Source organism: Hydra viridissima, unplaced genomic scaffold (assembly GCF_058129835.1).
Source record: "Hydra viridissima isolate aposymbiotic clone 2 unplaced genomic scaffold, HvirCarnegie_v1 scaffold_1, whole genome shotgun sequence".
Lineage (NCBI taxonomy): Eukaryota > Metazoa > Cnidaria > Hydrozoa > Anthoathecata > Hydridae > Hydra > Hydra viridissima.
The window spans coordinates 24540710-24560859 of record NW_028324300.1 but is presented as its reverse complement, the minus strand read 5'-3'; the positions used below and the strand labels follow the sequence as shown (position 1 = coordinate 24560859).

Genomic DNA, 20150 nt, shown 5'->3' with positions numbered 1-20150 from the left:
TTTTAAACCATAAATCAATTTTTTTTTCCGTTTGTAGAATTTTCTTTTAACCTTTAAACCTATATTTTATAGCTGGCTCATCAAAAAACTCGGCGGTTTTTAGGCTAGCTGAATTATTTTTTTACCCTGATTAATGGTAAAAGTTTTTCATATACAGCTAATTTACAACTAAAAGTTCTCTCATCCTCTCAAGCTTATTTACGGAAAAGTGCAATAATTCATTTGTGAATATTCAGTGTAAAATTAAAATTTTTAATAATTATAAATTAAATAATTAAATTTCTGCTTTTCCAAGACAAAAATACACACCGTAGCATGCGCTAAACTATCATGTCACCTTATATTATTCCACCTACAGTTGTAAATAACAGCTTTGTACATAATCGTTAATCAGAATTCAATGAAATCAAATTCATTAGTTCAGATTAAAACAGACAAGGCCTTTATTGGCTGTAACTAAAATAACATAAAGAAAGTAAAATATTATTCTGAATGAGAGTCATATATATATATATATATATATATATATATATATATATATATATATATATATATATATATATATATATATATATATATATATGACTACTATAGAATGCCGGTTCTGGAGCATTGATACCCCTTAAGTATGGGAGTGATGTGATGGTGATGTTGTTAATTTAATCCAAGATGGCGGTTGTAAAGAAGATATAAAAATAATCATGTTATTTGTATATTTGTTGTTTTTTTTTCTAAGCCTTTTGAATCAAAAAAACCGCAGTGACTTAAAAATTCGAAGAATTTCCATGGATCTAAAAGATTTAAAAAATTTTTTCTTATTTAAAAATGTTTTTAGCGCGAACAAAGCATGCAGGTGAAGTGAAAGCGTTGTTTGATCTTTTGTTCAAAAACATGAGGATGGTGTGTTTGCGAATAAGTAAAGAAGGTATAAGTGTGACAACAAAAACAACGATAAATTTAATGTTTGAAGTGGATCTTTTATCGGATCGTTTTGAAGAGTACGTGTTTGATTTTGAGGAACCGTTGCATGTGGGTGTTGAGAGTTATGTGAGCAAGGTGTTTAAAACGGTAAAAAATGGTAGCGAGTTGACTTTGTCTATTTTGAGTGCGGGAAGTTTTGAAATCGCGGTGAGAACTTTAGACCAATTTGCGTATAATATTAAGGTGGCGACGGAAAGCGTTCAAAACGTGAGTTTGAGTGAGCTTTATTGTTTTTGGTCAAAGAGAAGAGTTTCGGCTTCAAGGTTTAGCGAAATGTGTAAGATGATAAAGCCAACATCGGAATTTAGAGTGTGTTTAGAGAAAGGGATGTTGGTGTTTTCAATGGAGACAAGCGGTGTTATTTGGGAGAGCTTTAAGTTTGGAGAAGAGAGCGATGATAAGAAATTTGATTTGGTGCGTAAGTCTGATCAGCTGTATCGAGTTTCAAAAATCGTTTCTTTTTCGAGCGTGTTGGATGTGTATGTGGGAGAGACGTTAATGATTTCGTCTATAGGAGACCCAGTAAACACGCTTTAGTTGGTCCAACTCATGGGCCAGTATTGGCTACAGTTGGCTAACTGTTGGCATTTCTCGCCAACCATTAACCGACTGTATACCGCGTGTTTTTGAATCGTAAAAGTTCCCCGTAAGTTTGTAAATGTATATTATAAATATATTCACTTAGACCATGCGACTAATTTTTAAAATTATTCAAATAGATTCATTCATTGATTAAAACTATTCAATAGAGTTAGTTTAGTTTGAAGCTTTTTATCATTTTTTTTTTTTTTCAAACGCTTTTTCTACCCTTTAATTAAACTTTTAAACTCAAACTCTCGTACACCTCTTAATATAACCGTTACGCTGGTAAGTAGAAATATTTTACATTTATCCATTAGTGACACATTCAGATATAATTTTTAACATTGGTTGAGTTTTCAATTTATTTTTATGATGAAACCATTGTTGTATTTGTATAAGACATTTTAGCTCTATTTTAACTATTATCAAAAGTTGAAATACAGCTAAAATGTATATGTGCGTGTATAGTAGTATGTTTATGTGTGTATTTCTGTATGTATATGTATGTATGTTTGTATCTATCTATCTATCTATCTATCTATCTATCTATCTATCTATCTATCTATCTATCTATCTATCTATCTATCTATCTATCTATCTATCTATCTATCTATCTATCTATCTATCTATCTATCTATCTATCTATCTATCTATCTATCTATCTATCTATCTATCTATCTATCTATCTATCTATCTATCTATCTATCTATCTATCTATCTATCTATCTATCTATCTATCTATCTATCTATCTATCTATCTATCTATCTATCTATCTATCTATCTATCTATCTATCTATCTATCTATCTATCTATCTATCTATCTATCTATCTATCTATCTATCTATCTATCTATCTATCTATCTATCTATCTATCTATCTATCTATCTATCTATCTATCTATCTATCTATCTATCTATCTATCTATCTATCTATCTATCTATCTATCTATCTATCTATCTATCTATCTATCTATCTATCTATCTATCTATCTATCTATCTATCTATCTATCTATCTATCTATCTATCTATCTATCTATCTATCTATCTATCTATCTATCTATCTATCTATCTATCTATCTATATATATATATATACAGAGTGTCTGCCAGATCAGGGGAATTCAGGGAAAAGTCAGGGAAATCAGATATCTGCAAAAAATCTTGGATAATCAAGAAAATTAGGTTGAATTTTAAAAAAATCAGGGAGAAATCAGGGAAAATGGCTCTTCATCAAACTTACATAACTTAAATAAGTTGTACATAGTACATGTAATATAAAAGTTTATTTGGCAGATAGTTTTATGAACTTCACTTGCATCAAGCGAATCTTGAATCTTCACTTGCAAAAATGTAAACAATTATACAACCCATATTAAATGTATCAATACTTGATACATTTAGTGTGGGTTGTATTATTGTTTACATTTTTGCAGTTGAAGAGCATTTTTCTAAACAAATCTAGGTCAATTTTTGTGAAGTTGAATTTGGGTAACTTTAAATTAAATCAAGGAAAACAGGTAGAAGATCAGGAAAATATCAGGGAAAAGTCAGAGAAATCCACCTAAAAATATTGGAAGACATCCCTATGTATTTTGTATATATTGCATATAATATATGCCATATACAATATTGACATAATATATGCAGTATATAAATAAATGGTATATGCAATTGCATATACAATATGACATATACATTTCATATTAAGCATATATAACATTTATATATATATATATATATATATATATATATATATATATATATATATATGTTCATTTATATATATATATATATATATATATATATATATATATATATATATATATATATATATCAATATGACATATACATTTCATATTAAGCATATATAACATTTATATATATATATATATATATATATATATATATATATATATATATATATATATATATATATATTCATATAATGCATATAATTATAGCATTTTATTAAAAGGGACTTCGACTTCTGAAAACTATGAGAAAACTGTTCAAAATTTTGGGAATCAGGAAAGTAAGGTTTTGGATAAACTATTTGTTTTTTTGTTTTTTTTTTTGTTTTACTACTTGTTATACATTGTATATGTGTTACGCATACATACATTGATTATGATGCTGACATATATTGACAAAAGAAAACTATTTATATTTTTTGTAAAAAAAAATAATTTGTGTTTTAACTAAAGTCATAAATGGATGAAGGCTTTACAAAAATACATATTTCATTTTACAAAAATACACATTTCTACTTTTTTATGCAGATAAAGGTTTTAAATAATGCTCATTTCCATGGCCTTAATAACACAGCACAAAAATGTGCTAGAATACCATTTTTACAGCAATCAATTCACCTACAGGGATAAATAACATGAATGTTTAAAATTTTAACTCCAAATATTTGAGTTCCATAACACCTTTATCCATGTATGTCTTCAATTTAAAAACTAGATTGTGTTTTTGAAACCAGTTTTCCAATAAGATTCAAATGCAATCAAATATTATTTAATTATTTATGTATGTTTATAGAGAAGTTAGCAGCTTTGGAGTTAAGATTAACAGAACTGGAGCAATAAAATAAGTTTTTAGAAGTTCAAAGTTTTTTGGATAATGAAGATATTGTTGTTCCCCCTGGCCTTCCAATGGAAAGTAAGGAAGATTTGGAGAGGCTTAACCTTATGATACAGATGAAATCTGAGATGGCTCTCTATAAAGTTTGAAATTATTTTTTGTATTATAATGTTTCTAGCAGTCTTCAGGTTGCGTTTAAACTAGTAACTATTAAATTATAAGATCAAAGATAAGTTTTTTTATAAGTCTTATAATTGTAATTTATCAAAGGTAATTTAATAATACCTTAGTTATATTATACCGCATTACATTTTCATTTACCTTTGAAAAAATAGTTTAAATAAAAAAAGTTGTAATATGTAGCATTATTTGTTTTTAGGTCGAATATCTGCGTTCTATTGGCGGTAAAGTTGAACGTCCAAAATACATATGATGTGTGTTGGGAGCCATGTTTTCCAAAAATTTTAGCGTTTTATGTAATCTAAATGGATCTTCAAGTAAGATGATAGCTACTGGAATGGGCAAGGTTAAGTTGCGATGTTATCATTTTGTGTTAAAGTGCTTACTATGTAAGTATTACTAGTTATGTAAATTTTTAGTCTATTAAAGTCAACTGTATTTTTATATTTACAAAAATATGTTTACAACACTAAGAAAGAATATAATATGTTAGTACTTATGACAATTGCCAGTGTTGTCATTAGTTGTGAATTTGTAAGATATTATATTCTCCCTTGGTGACTTGAACTTATTATCATATGCACATATTTTTAAAACTGCTAACCAGTTAATGTAATTCTTGATTTGCAAAGTATACGTATAAGAGCTTAAAAATAACTTAAAAATAATTTATATTTAAACAAAAAATAAATTGAGTTTTTAAATTTATTTTCATTTTATTCTTTTAGCAGCAGTAAGAGTTCAGTATCTTAATTCCAAGGATAAAGATATTTACCCGATGGTTTCAAGATGGTTTCAGGGCGCAAATGATCAAGGAGATGGGCGAATAAATAGACAGACGAAAAGCAAGATTAAAAAAAATCAGTTGCAGTTAATCAATGAAAAGAATATTTAGTTATTATTTTCTTTTGAAAATTTATAAAAGCTTATTTTTCTTGATTTTATTTATAAATCTAATTTTTTTTATTATTATTAATAATTATCTAATAAATCGCCACGTTTTTAAATATTAGCGTTTTACAATATTGTTTTTAATTAAAGTTGCCAATATTAGTTTCAAACCTTTAATAATATTAACTACAATAATAGAATATCTTTAGTTCTTTATTTGTAAATATTTTTCTTTAATGGTCTGGAAATAAAAGTGTAATGATAAAAAATTTGTTCTTTTTTTTGTATTCAACTAAGTTATCTATAAATAATACAATATTTTGTGTCGACAGTAGTACTGTTTGGTAAAGTCTGATATACAAACAATCACTATTAGATAGAAAATTAAATATTAAAAAGCAAAGTTATACTTTGTTATTAAGCAATATTCAAAACATGATTTATAACTTTTGCACTTTCAATTTAAGCGCGAAAGTGAATTTAAGAAATCGCGAAAAAAAATCATATAGTTGGGCCGGTAATGGTACCAACTGTTAGCCAACTGTTTTATTACTGTTGGGCCGTTAATGGCAAACAATTGTTTAAAAACAGTTGGCTAAGTGTTGGTAAAAGCGTTACGTTTTTTTCACGGTACCAACTAAATAGCCGACTGTTGGCCCAACTGTAGCTAATAGTTGGTTATTAGGATCGGGCCAACTACTTACCAACTGTTCGATGTTTACTGGGGAGATAGGGATGATAAAAGTGTATTTTCTATGATTTTTTATTCTTGTTGGATAAAAAATTTTGGTTCCTTTGGATCAATGGTGACAATATCGCATTAGAGAATGGATCCTAAAATGGGTATGCTATTGAAGGGTGAATTGGGACCGAGCAATAAGCCAAGACCGGAGAATTGTTCTTCTTCTCCAGAGCCGATACGATCGTATGCTTTTTTGTTCTTGATGTAAAGCCCATCACCTTGTGTGTTTCCATCCCAATGGTTGAGGTATATACCGGATCCAAGTTTGGAAATTTTTAGTCCTTTTCCGTCTTTTCTTAAGTAAACGACTCCGCGTCCAGCAATTTTGTCTACTAAGGCAGAACCGGCAGAGGCTCCAACTCCTCCTAATAATCCACTGGCAAGACCAGGGACGACTTTTGTGGCGATGGTGCTTCCGATCATTCCTAGTAAAGGTAAAAGGGCACCGATGAATCCTCCTTCTACTTTTGCGTTGTGCATGAGTTGTTTTTTGCTGAGTTTGAGGGTTGCACCTTTTCCAGCTTCATATGCTTTTGCAATTTTGTTGAGTTGGGTTTGAGTGAGAGCGAGAACATGTTCACCGTTCAAGTCTTGATGAGTGAGTTTTATACTGACTTCGGTTTTGTTTTGAATGGCTTTTTTAATTTTGTCAGCTTGTCCTTTTGAAATGTTGAGACTGATCTTTTGATACATTTTTAATAGAAAAGGAAATTTTTTTTTAGATCCTTTGGATCCGTGGATTTCACAAGTGAAATTTACCGACTGAAAGCGCTTCCGGAAAAAAGATCGTGTAGAGTGGATGAGATTTTTTCTCTGATGTGGTATCTGACAATGATGTCTTCTCCTCTAAAATCGATCAAGTGATCATCTTGATCAACGATTTGTGTTTCCATTCTTGAAATTTTGCTGACAACGATGGGAAGGTAGATGAGGTGAAAAGGTTTTTCAACAATTTTGGTTCTGGGTTCGACTTGTGGATAAAAGGAGTAAATGTCGTTTGTTGATTTTCCGTCTAAATAAGACGAGCCGATAATGTCGTTAGTGACTCGAATGACTGCAGTTTCTTCAATTAAAACGATGTTTTCAGACTCGTAAGTGCTTATGACGCTAGTGACTTTATTGGGATCAACAGGGTCTTCTTTTTTTTCAACGTAAGTGTATTCGTTTTTGTCGAATCCAAGGAGAGAACCTATGCTGTTATTGACGTTAAAATCAACCCAGTATCTTGTCGTTGCTGTAGGCTTTCCAAAAGTCAATACGGCTTTGAGCGAAGACTCGTTTGCTGTAATGACGACACCGTCAACTCTGTACCAGCTTCCTGTTTGTTTTTGCATTTCACTTTGAAGGTAATCGTTGAGTTGGTTAATTTCGTAGGATCCTTCTTGAATGTAGATGGTGTAACTGTTTGATCCAGAGTTTGGGCTGTATCTAAAAACGTTATTTTTAGAGGTAACGTTGGGATAGCTTCGATAGGTTTCGAGTCCAACGAGCGCCATTTCATACTGTTTGTTTAAATCCAGCTCGATGGGTTTTTCAAAGTATGTTTTGATGGAGCTGTTTGATACGGTAGGGAGATCTTTTTTAGATTTGGTAAGCAAATAGAATCCAGACATGTTTTTTATACGTTTGGAAAATAAAAATCGTCCAACCCGCTTCTGTATTTTCCATGGTCTTTTTTGGAGGATAAATCAATGACAGCAAATCCGTGGGACTGAGACCAGCAGTACTTGCAAAACTTTTTAAATTCTTCTTTTTTCATGTCGCTGGAAACGTGATCTTGATAAATGTGGTTGATATTTTTATCGTCTTGTTCAAAGAGACAAATAAAGTTGGCATTTTCTCGGATGGTTTGCCTGGGGAGCAGGAAATAATTTTGAGCGAGGTAAAAGCAGTCCACGTTAGAGTTTCTTCCTCGGATGTAATATTTTTCGCATTTGTTTTGTTTGGTGAGTTGCAAGTCATCAAAGATCATCAAGTTGTTTTTGGACGAGTCTAAGGCAGCGGGTTCAGGCACGTCTTCTTCATTTTCGAAAAATTGGCATTCCATGTCTGTTTCTCCGTTCCATTCTTTGGATATTTCTTCAATGACGTCTTCAGGACTGGATTTTAGCTGTTCAATTTTGCTTTGAATGTTGAATAATTGGAGAATGAGTTCTTTTGGCAGTTTCTTTTCAAAGGCTTTTTTGAGTATTTTGTATTCGGGCTGGAAAAGGGATTTGCCAAAGACTTGCAAGTGATTATAATCGAGCCATCCTGGTCTAAGAAGTAAATTGAGAAGCAAGGTTGTTTTTCCGCAACCGGATTTCCCGACGATGATTCCTCGAATGCTTCTCGGTAAAAGCTTGTTGTTGTATCTTTTGGTTTTTCCGATATTCCATGACAAATCAATGACTTCCATTTTTTTATATTAAAAAAATTTTTTTTGTATTTAAAATGTACTGCGTTAAATGCAAAAGGAAAACAGAAACCATTCATGTGGAGAATATAAAGACAAGAAATAATCGCAATATGTTGAAAGGAACCTGCGACTCTTGCGGAACGATCAAATGCAAATTTGTTTCTTCGCATGCGCTCAAGGGATCATCTTCGACAACAAAAGGAGGTGATTTGGTGGAATCGTTGAATAAATTTACAAAAAATATAAAGTTTCCGGGGCAAAATTTTCCAGGAGAAATGCACATTCCAGGGATGAACTTTGCAGGACCGGGAACCAATTTGGACAAAAGGCTCACATCCACAGACATGTACCAAGAGTGGAGCAAACCGGTAGACAGAGTGGACAATGCAGCGCATCACCATGATTTGGCTTACAAATATTTAAACGATGTTAAAAGCAGGAATGTGGCGGATCAAATAATGCTTGAAGAAATGAATTCGATCCCTAACCCTACTCAAAGGGAAATTAACGAAAGAAAGCTCATTGCACCCATCATCAAAGCCAAAGCTAAATTTGGATTGGATGTTGGATCTAAAAAAAAAAAAAAAATGCCCCTGAAATGGACGGATCAGCTTGCAGAAGAGCTTCCTAAACCGGTCATTCGCCATTTTAAAAGAAGAATGGTGATTGTGAACGACATTGATGAAATATGGGCAGCAGATTTGGTGGACATGCAATCGTTTTCAAAATTCAACAAGGGTGTCAAATATTTGCTCATGGTGATTGACGTGTTTTCAAAGTATGGATGGATCGTTCCGTTAAAAAGCAAAACGAGTCTTGAAGTGTCTGAAGCGTTTAAAAAGATTTTCGGTGAAAGAAAATGCGTCAAATTGTGGGTAGACAAAGGAAAAGAATTTTACAACAAGCACGTGAAAGCGTTGGGTGTTCAATTGTACTCTACTGAAAACGAGGAAAAAAGCTGTGTCGTTGAGCGATGGAACAGAACGATGAAGGAGAGAATGTTTAAATATTTTTCAGCCAACAACACCAATAAATACATTGACGTATTAGATGAGATGGTGAAAAATTACAACAACACAAAGCATTCTTCCATCAAAATGACTCCAGTGGAAGCCAGCGATGAAAAGAATAAAAATAAGGTGTGGATGAACCTGAACGGTAAACAGAGAGAAAGAACAAAACCGAAATTTTCAATGGGTGATCAAGTGCGGATTACCAAAAAGAAGTATCATTTTGAAAAGGGGTATACGCCGAGATCGACTGAAGAGGTTTTTACAGTGTCAAAAGTTCAGTATACGAATCCTCCTACGTATAAAATCGCTGATGCTAACGGTGAAGAAATTCAAGGCACTTTTTACGAGCAGGAGATGCAAAAGACGCATCAGAGCATATTCAGAATAGAAAAAATCGTTCGAAAGACTAATAAAAAATCATTGGTCAAATGGTTGGGGTTTCCAGACTCGTTTAATTCGTGGGTGGACAATAAAGAATTGATCAGTTTGCTTTCGAGCGACATTGGTCATTTCCTTACCAAAAAAAAATTTTAAGGTCCATTAAAAAATGAGCAAGATGATGGTTTTGTTTGAGTCCTTTATAAATGAGTACCTTAAGACGGAGGATTACGAGGAGTCGTATTATTATTCGCCTTATGAAGAAAAGTACCATTACAAGATTTACAGCTTTGAGAATGATTTGGATTTCACCATTGTTCGTCGAATGGATGAATATGAGTTGAAAATAAAATGCGGAGAGGTCCGTTTTGAAAAAAGTGGCATGCCATTAAAAGATGTGTTTGAGTATGTTCGAAGAAAAATAAATAAAATCAAGGAGCAAAGTAAAGTAAAAGCGTTGAATCCAAAAATGATCTAAAAATTCAAAGAATTTCCACGGATCATGAAATGATCTAAAAAAATTTCTTTCCCATTAAAAAAGATGAACTTCGTGACGATTGAGAATTTTGATGAGAGCAAATTATTGGTTGGGGAGATTTATGCAGCTACAAGGCCTATTCAGTACCAAAAGATTCCTTTGTATTACGAGTATGCCAATAGAAAAGGTCCTTTTATTTTAAGAACCCCTGTTTTGTATTCTTTGGGTGTGTTTGAGAGTTTAGATCCAAAGACAAAAGAGCTGACGGGATATTCCATGTCTTTTGTTGCTCATGACGATAAAAAGGGATCAGAAGAAGAAAAGTTCATGGAGGTGATTGAAAAAATAACAAAGCTTCTTCGTGAGCAAGTCGTTCTTAAGACAGCCTTGTTGAAAAAAGGAGGAAGAACAAAAAAGATCATGGCAGAGGAATTGTCCATTTTTAAGAAAAATCCAGAAAGCTCATCTTCCATTTTTTTCGGAAAGCTGTATAGAAGAGAAAAGAATATCACTTCTTTGTTTACTAAAAAGGAGTGTAAAAAGCTTGTCGTTGCAAATCCAATAGAGCATATTCGTCAAAGATGTTTTGCCATTGCGTCTTTAAAAATTGAAGGTGTTTTTATTGGATCGCAGGTAGAGTCCATTCAAGTCAAGCTTCCAAAGGTGGTCATCATTAAAAATGCTCCTGTTTCAGTTCAAAGCATTATGAGCAATTTGGATTTAGGTGAAATGGAATCTGATGAAGAGATGTAAAAAAATGATATAAGATGGATGAAAACGGTCGTTTTGAAGTGGTCAAATTATTGCTATTGCAGCACGGAGCCGAGGTTACAAGTGATTTTAAGATTCTTTGGATCCATGGTAGTCTACGACTTCTTAGTTCCTTTGGATCACTGGAAATCACAAGTGATTTTTAAATTTTGCACGAATTTAAAAATGATCAACGTCGAAGGAATTGTTTTACCCAATAAGGCTTTAACCAACTTTCAATTGGAAAAAGCTGCTAAACAGTTAAAAATAAAAAACTTTAGAGGTGTTTTTGAAAGAGACACATTGCCGAAAAAACCAAGAAGAAAAGAATGTGGTATTGTTAACACAGGTGATTCAGGAACTGGAGGGTTTCATTGGGTGTGCTGGTACAAAGAAGGCGATAAGAAATTCAGCTTTGACTCTTACGCTCAACCTCCTCTTGTCGAACTGATCCAATATCTGAAGAGTCCTGTTTATTACAACAGCGAGCAAGTTCAGTTTGGTAATGCTTCTTATTGTGATCACTTGTGTCTTTACGTCTTGAAAAAATGGGATGAAGGCCTTGACTTTCAAAGCATTATCAACACCTTGTGGTAAAAAATTCGAAGAATTTCCAAGGATCTGAGGGATCTAGAAAAAAATAAAATCTGAGACATATAAAAAAATGATTGACAAATTTGGTAGATCAGAATTGGGTCGTTATTTATACAACCCTTATTCAACCTCTCTTTCAAGCGATCTGTATGTCAGGACAGATGGAAACAGCACCATCACTGCATATTTGGATTTTAACTCTCACAAAATCATCAACCTGGCAGAACCGACCACTTTGCACAATGCCGCCACTAAAAATTACGTGGACACGCATGCGTCAGGTGGTGGCACGGTGATTGGAGTTGCAGACTTGGATTTAAATTTCCACAAGGCGATCAATTTGATTGAACCGACAGCTCTTCATGACGCTGCGACAAAAAATTACGCCGACGTCAGCTCGAGCATGAATGTGAAAGTGGACGGATCGAGCACCATCACTGGAGCTTTGGATTTAAACAACCACAAATTACTCAATGTTCTTGATCCAACCATTTCTCACGACGCGGCAACAAAAGGGTACGTTGACACCAAAGTGGCCTATTCCAATATTTTATACACAGACGTCAACATGACGCAACACAAACTGACCAATATGGCGGAACCCGTTTCTGCTTCGGATTCAGCCACCAAAAATTACGTCGACACGCATGTGTCAGGCGAAACAACAGTTGGAACCGCGGACTTGGATTTGAATTCTCACAAATTGATCAATGTGCTCGACCCGTCAAGCGCACAAGACGGAGCGACAAAAAACTACGTCGACTTGTTGTTGCAAAAATCGAGTTTGACCAGTGTCGTTCCAAGCTCGAGCTTCACCAGTTTGGGTTTTAAGTCACAGACGGTGGCGGCATTAACCACTTCTCCTGTGTTTTCGTTTTCAGGAAAATCTGGAGTGCTGAGAAGGTTGTGGCTGGCTTTATACAGCACCTCTGGCACAAATATTCCCGGTCAAGTTTTTATTCGAATCTTTACAGACGGTGAAATCAATGTGGGAAACTACGTTGAGGTGACAGACGGAATCGGTGTGGATCAAACAGGACTTGCTACAGATTTGCTATTTTCACCATTGGGAGGAGCTTTTTACGCCAATTCTTTGCAAGGATGCAACATGTTTAACACCACTTCCTTGGGAGGATATTTCACGTTGGACATGCCTTTCAGAAACGATGTCTCAACTGGTGAATAAAAATGCCACAGCCATCACGTATTGGATTCAACCGTTCATTTCCACTCTTGCTTCCATTCCTGCCACCATCCCTCTTTTCAAACTTTACTGCAGGACGTTCCGATATTTGAACACCACCTACGGAAGCGAATACGTTTTGATGAACACCAACGGAAAAGGAAATGTTGTGTCATTGAAATACATCAAAGTGCACATCATCGGCGCTTCTGGAAACTGGTGGGAATCCAGAGTCAGAATGTATGATGGAAATTTGCCTCCTGGCAACGGCACCGTTCTCACTCCTTGGACTCCATACAACACCAACAACTACACCTACTTTCCCGGATATGACGGTGAAAGCATATGCTTCTTTGCCTCCTCCGGATTAGAAGATTTTTATTTGTCGTCGTGGAATGGCTCAAACTTAACCTCGTTTAACAACAAATCCACAGGCCTTCTTTACCAATCCACCGCATCCATCGGCTCCACCACCACCATTTCGTTTTACAGAAATTTCGGAGAAGCTGATTCCATGCCCAGCGTTTCATCCGGAAAAAAACTCGTCGTCACTCTCAACTCGGGTGATGCGCAAGTCGGTCAATCCGGAAGCTTTTACCTTTTGCTCGGACAGGTGTTTTATTACGCATAAGAAGTCGTAGACTACCAGTGATCCAAAGGATCTAAGAAGTCGTAGACTACCATTGATTTAAAGAATCTAAAAAGGTATATCTGAACCATGAAAAATATTATGCAAAATGAAATAAATAAATTTCAGCACAAATAAAAATGTCAGAGAATCTTAAAATGTGCGATAGACTTTTGTTCATTGCGGAAACTAAAGAAAGGGTTCGATGGTTGCTTGAAAAAGAAGACGAGGATGCAAAAGAGAGAAGAGAAAGATTAAGAAAAAAGTTTCCTTTACTGCAAAAAAGATGAGAAGAATCATTTGTGTTGACGAGAATAAGTTGAAAGGCACCGTTTATTTTAACGATCATTTGGATCATCCTCCTAGACGGCTTTGTCGACGTTCCAGATGTGAAATATTTGCTGAAAGAGACATCAAGTTGAACCGTTTATCCAAGCAGACGATTGTTTTTATGTTTGGGATTAAAGTGGATAGAGGTGTTGCTTTGGTGAATTTGAGACATGAGCACAATTTAAAGCTGAATTATTTCAGTCACTTTTTAATTTTTTCAGAGTCTGTGGATAACGTCTTCATGGAAATTTATAACAGAAGCGACAAGGACGTCGTGATTAAAAAGGGAGAGAGCCTTTGTATTGTGAATTTCTTTTAGTTTCTTTGAAACCATGGAAAATCTACGATTTTTTAGATTCACTTACGAATCCATGGAAATCATAAATGATTTTTAGTTTCTTTGAAACCATGGAAGTAAGAAAATTTTTATTTCTCCTTAATAAAAAATGGATTTAAACAGTTACAAAGAAATATACCCAGTTCTTCCAACGGCTCCAGTCGATGATTCAGGACACGTTTACCGTCTTCAAAAAATAAGTGACATCCAAAAAGAGATAGACAACGAGAGGAAGAAGCGAGTTCATCTGAGCAAAAAGTACCATCGCGTTTTCAGGATCATTTCGAATGTGGACAATGCGATGCAGGGATTGTGCATAACATTGGGTGCGACTGGAATAGGACTTTTGTCCACGATTATTGCCAGTCCAGTAGCGATTGCGTGTGAAGGTGTGGCTATTGGATTGGGTTTTATATCGATTGTTGGAGGTCAAGTGAACAAAAGGATGGCATTGAAAGCGGAAAAGCATGAGAAGATCAAAGTGTTGGCCGAGTCAAAGTTGAACACGATCAGCGAGCACATTTCGAAAGCGTTGATGGATAATAAAATAAGCAATTCAGAGTTTCAGTTGATTCTTGGTGAGCTTCAAAAGTTTAAAGAAATGATGGAGGAGATACGAACTTAAGCCAAAAACGGAATGGATGACTTGGCAAAAGAGACACTGATCCAAAAAGGACGAGAAGATGCTATTCAAGCGTTTAACAATTTTTACAAGAAGGGCGAATCTAAAAAATAATTTCTATAGTATTTTAAAAACCATGTCTTTTTTTAAAATACAAGACCCGAACAAAAGAGATGAAATTGTGAAAGAAGTGAATGAGAGAAGAAAGAGGATTTATCAGAACAGCATCAACGACAACATTTCAGATGCAAATTTTCAGATGGATGTGAGCAAGTTGTTTAAACCGCTCATTGCTCAAAGCAACGAAAAGACGCTCAAAATGATAAAATCCGAGGTTAAAAACGAGGTTAAAAACGAGCAGGAGAGCATTAAGAAAGAAGTGCCTTTAGAGTCGTTTGTTTTTCCTGAGGACGATCAGTTCATAAAAAGTTTGTTTGATCTTGACACAAGAGCAAAATTTAAAAGAAGCTTTAATAACAAGTTTGAATTGAGCAAAAGCGATGGACAATATACGATTGGAAAAATGGGAGTGATGTTTGAAGGCAACGATATGATTGTTGGAGGTGAAAAGTATGAAGGCACAAAAGGTCTCTGGGTGCTGATGACCAATCCAAACGTTTCAAAGGACGTGACAGCAGAAGATGTGGCTAATTATTCAAAAATTTTAGTGGAGAGTGAAGCCGTAAAGCCGGATGCGAGACACAACAAGCCAAGAGCTTCCGAGATTGAAAAATACAATCAATTCATCATCACTATTGAAAATGAGCTGAAATCTCACAAGACTGAAAGTAAAGAAGATCCTGTTTCAGCTCCTACTAGTTATGACCTTCAAATGCTTGATCAAAAGCTTGCTGAAGATGAAAAGAGGAGAAGGAAGAAAGAGTTAAAAAAGGAGTACCGTAAAGGTATAGCACGGATTGAAAAAGAGAAAGATACGATGAGCATTGAAAAATATAATGAGTATATGGATCGCATGAAAAAAGCTTATGATAGGAAGAAAAAAGGTTTAGGAGTGATCATTCTTCCTAGCGATCCGAATGCGTTGGTGGAAAAGCTTGAATTGAGCGTGGATGCTTGTCGTGCCGGGAATACGGGATCGAGAAATGAAGCTGTGAGCATTTGCGATGAGTTGTTGAGACAAAAGGTGATTAGCAAAAAGCAGTACAAATCAATGATGAAGGTCATCGAGGTGTAAAAATTCGAAGAATTTCCACGGATCTGAAAGATCTAAGGTGTCGTAGGCTACCACGGATCAGAATAATTTTTTTTGTGAAGTAAAAAATGATCATTCACAGAAACAAGTATGTTAAGAAACACGTTGTTGGAGGAAGCGGAATCATGGATACGTTTAGAAACTTTTTAAAAAGGGCGGCAGCGTCTAGCGCATCAAGAGCCGCTTCAACTTTGGCTCAGAAAATGGCAAAAAGCGAGTTGGGAAGAGAAGCGATCACCGCAGCCAAATCTGCTGGTAAAGAATTGGCTTCTTCGGCGATTGTGACTGCGAAGGATGTAGCTATTGATCAAGGCAAAAAGGCTTTAGAAAAGGTGTATCCCAAGACTGGAACTCCTAAAAATTCTTCGAATTTCCATGGATCTGAAGGATCTAAAAATTCTCAAAAAGTTGCTACTCCGCTTACTCAAAAAAGCAAAGACATTATTTCAGGAATGGTTGCAACAGCTCCAAAGGTGAACAAAGATTATTACTCTCTTGGAGGGTCTCTTCATCCGAAAAAGTTGTCCGAGAAAAACGCCATCCGAATCCAAGACCTGGTAAAACTTTCACAAGTGAAATTCCAGGATCCAAAGGATCTGAAACTGGGAAGAGGGCTTAAAATCGCATGATGTCTTTTCAGATGAAAAAATTTTTTTTCTTTGGTATAGAAAAATGGCAGATATTTTAAACATTACAGAAGAAGTCATCGTTGATGAAACCATTGAGAGAAATGAATTTCACGAATATGAGCCGGTCAGCATCAATTTAAACACTCCCGGTGAGATAAGAATCAACATTGAGCAGCAGGATTTGTTCACGCATCCTTATGAGGCTTACCTTTTGATCGAAGGAAGATTGACCAAAGCAGACGGAACATCCTATGCAGATGCGGATGCAGTTTCTCTTGCCAACAACGGCATCATGCACCTGTTCAGTCAGATTTCTTATCAGTTGTCGAATCAAGAGATAGAAACCGTATACAGTCCAGGTCAAGCTACCACCATCCTGGGTTTTGTGAAATATCCTGTAGAGTTTCAAGCGTCGGAAGGAATGAATCAGCTTTGGCAAAGAGATACCACTGCCCTTGCCGATCTTGTAAACAACACCGGTTTTAACGCAAGACAAGACTACATCGTTAAGAAGTCAGCTGATAAAAGCACCTTTTCATTTTGCATTCCTTTGAATCACATCTTTGGCTTTTGCGATGATTACGAAAAAGTTCTTTACGGGTTCAAGCACACCATAACCCTTGTAAGAAAAAGCGACACGGATGGCATTTTTAAGAGCGCAGAAACAGCCGCCGGAAAAGTCACCTTGAGCAAACTGTCTTTGTTCATCCCTCATGTCAACCCATCTGTAATGGCGAGCAACAACCTTTACAAGCTTATCGAGTTTAAAGTGGAGGCTCCATTAGTGTTTAGGTCTCGACAGTGCGATACCATTGCTGTTCCAGAGTCCAATACGTTCAGTTGGAGGCTGAGCGCAAGATCGGCTAGCGAACGACCAAGATACATCATTGTTGGATTCTAGACCAATAAAGACGGCAGTCAAGATTTAAATCCATCCGTTTTCGACCACTGCAATTTGAAAAACATGTATGTCACCTTAAACAGCGAAAGGTATTCTGCCGTCGATTACGACATTGACTTTAACAACAACAAATTTTCAAGGATCTACAGGGACTCGTGCAAAATTTTCCACAAGATTTTTGGAGCACCCGAAATACTCGCTCAACCCAATTTGACAGCTCAAAATTACAGGTACATTTGTCCTCTTTTCTGTTTTGACGTGAGCAAGCAGGCTGAGAGGTTGAAGTCAACCGTGTTAGATGTGCAAATTAAGGCTATCTTTAACGCAAATGTTCCTGCAGACACTCAGGCCTTTGCAATCGTCATTTCTGACAAGCTGTTGGCTCTCAAATCTGACGGCAGAAAGATGAGCGTCATTTATTAAAAAAAAAATGGACACTTAATAAAAGAATGAAATATGCGAAAAAGGATTTGAAAAATTTACTTATCGAGAATGGCGTTTCCAAAACGTCGAAAAGCAAAATGGGTTTGGCGATGATTGCGCTAGAGAACCATTTGATCGATAAAAATGCAATGATGGAGGACGTCAAACCGATAGACTCCAAATACGAAAGACTGCGATCGATCCGAAACCATCCCGTGACTGTAAAAATGACTCATGCAGAAACAGGGGAGGTGACCGAATACGGCTCTCTTTACAAAGCGATGAAAGAGACGGGACACGGCAACAATTATTTTGAGAAGCGAAACGGAAAAATAGATGAAAAAGGAATTAAGATTGAGATCATTAAATAAAATGACGTTTCACCCGTTTTTTCTGGAGTGCAGCCGAAGAGAGCCTGATGAGAAAAAGAAAAAGCAGCTCGAGGCTCTTGCGTTTAAGGATGTCCCGTTCAAAATTCCTGAAACATACAGCGATGAAAAAAGAGACGAGCTTTACGCGATGTTGTGGGAAGAAAAAAAAGAGGACGACTTTTCTCGGATGGAAAAAGAAATCAAAGAGCGCAACAAGGAATGGATCCATTTGAACAAGCAAGAAAAGATGAGAGCGATCGACAGATGCGTTCTTGAAATGGACTGCGATTGGGAAGAAAAGAAAAAAATATCAGCAAAACTGAAAATGGAAACGATGCTTCAAAAATTCGAATGCTTTCCTTTTGCTGAAAAAAAAAATTTAATTCGAGTAAGATCATTGACAGCGATTAAAAAAGATGGGTAATAATCAAAGCAAAATTTTTAAAGATGATTTTTTTGGAAGGTATGAATTTTACAAGCCAGGTGATGAAAAAGTAAAAATTTATAGACGTGGTTTTCACTACCCCTGTTCCATCATGACTGTATCTGTAGATAAAGATGGTAAGTTGTTAGAAGACTTTACAGGCCCTTTAGGTAAAAATCGATATTAGATTCTCTGACTTCGTTAATCACTGGAAAATTCTCTGAATTTTTTAAATTCTTTTTTAAGAATTGAAAAATGAGCAGTGACGATGATTCTTATGATGGAGTTGGAAGATATGAGAAGACGGTTTGAAAGAGATTTTTCTGACAATGATAATATTTCTTATGATGACAGCGATGAAGAAATGGGGAGATGGTTGGAAAGAGAGTTGGAAGAGTCTGATATCATCGCTGAGGAGTGTGAAGCATTTGCCTCGTCTGGTTGGAGAATAAGAAGATTTTGCGCTCCTGCTGCTTAAAGTTTGCTGAAAAAAAATTGAATTCGAGTAAGATCATTGACAGCGATTAAAAAAGATGGAGAGTATAAATGGAAGATACGTGACAGGTCCCTCTGGTGAGCAACTTTGGGAAAGTCGATATGGGTTTTGGTTGCCCTTTATGATTGACTCTTTCGGAAAAAGGGTTTTGATCCGAACTGACGAGTCTGGACATCAATATGTCGTTCATGTTGATGAATTAGGACATCAGTATGTGGAAATGCTAAATGGTTATGTCAGCGCCATCACTGTTTTTGAAGAGCCGGGAGATGATGTTGAATTTGATGAACATGGTAGAAAGTATATTGGATTCAACGATGAAGTTATTGAGTATATGATGGATGAATATGGTCATCGCCATCATGTAAATATGAGTGATGATTTTAAAAGGCTTGTCATTGAATATGAGAGTGGTATTCCATATGCCGTTGTCATGAACGCATCAGGGGATCAGGTTATTATTAATGTGCGCAGTTTATATGGGCGTTTTGAGTGCGGGGATAATGAGATTATTGTCACTGAATACAGAGATGGAAATCATTATGTTGTCAGTGTCACAGAAGCACCTGATGATGATGAAGACGATGAAGAAGAAATGGAGTTGGAAGAGTCTGATATCATCGCTGAGGAGTGGGAAAAATTCTCTTCGTCTTCTTGGAGACTGGGAAGGTTTTGCGCTCCTGCTGCCTAAAGTTTGCTGAAAAAAAAAAATGAAATGGTTTAAAAAAAATCACGGCATTTAAAAAAGATGGATAAAAAAGTCACAATGAGCTTCTTAAAAAGAAAGGCAGAAGAAAGGGCGATAAAAGGTTACACCCAAATGACAAGGGAGCAGCTCGTTGAAGCCATAAAAACGACAAGACCTGTTATTGGTTCACATGCTCTTTCGAGTGATGAAATGAAAAGAATGCGAGAAGAGAGAACAAGAATGCGAGAAGAAAGAAAAAGAATGCGAGAAGAAGAAAGGAAAAGATTTTTTGATGAGGCGCTGAAAAGTGCAAAAAGGGAGATTGAAAAGAG

General features: G+C 35.4%; 1 protein-coding gene and 1 long non-coding RNA gene across 5 annotated transcripts; both read left to right on the top strand.

Moving 5' to 3' along the window:
• The first annotated feature begins 1085 nt into the window (after positions 1 to 1085).
• On the top strand, positions 1086 to 5334 carry LOC149894050 (uncharacterized). Of its 4 annotated transcripts, none has more exons than XR_016449337.1 (5): positions 1086 to 1627; positions 3539 to 3595; positions 4108 to 4292; positions 4529 to 4718; positions 5058 to 5334. It is a non-coding gene; the product is annotated as an uncharacterized LOC149894050 (long non-coding RNA). The 4 variants fall into 4 exon arrangements; XR_016449335.1 differs by having other exon boundaries at positions 3525 to 3595; XR_016449336.1 differs by having other exon boundaries at positions 1086 to 1848.
• Positions 5335 to 16558: 11224 nt separating this feature from the next.
• LOC149894049 (uncharacterized) lies at positions 16559 to 17416 on the top strand. Its single transcript, XM_090076887.1, has one exon. It carries the CDS (start codon positions 16559 to 16561, stop codon positions 17414 to 17416), a length of 858 nt encoding a protein of 285 aa, XP_089933013.1.
• The last annotated feature ends 2734 nt before the right edge of the window (positions 17417 to 20150 follow it).

Bases quoted from the DNA above. Each gene is read 5' to 3' on its own strand.
- LOC149894049 (XM_090076887.1), top strand. From the start codon at position 16,559: ATGGCAGATATTTTAAACATTACAGAAGAAGTCATCGTTGATGAAACC.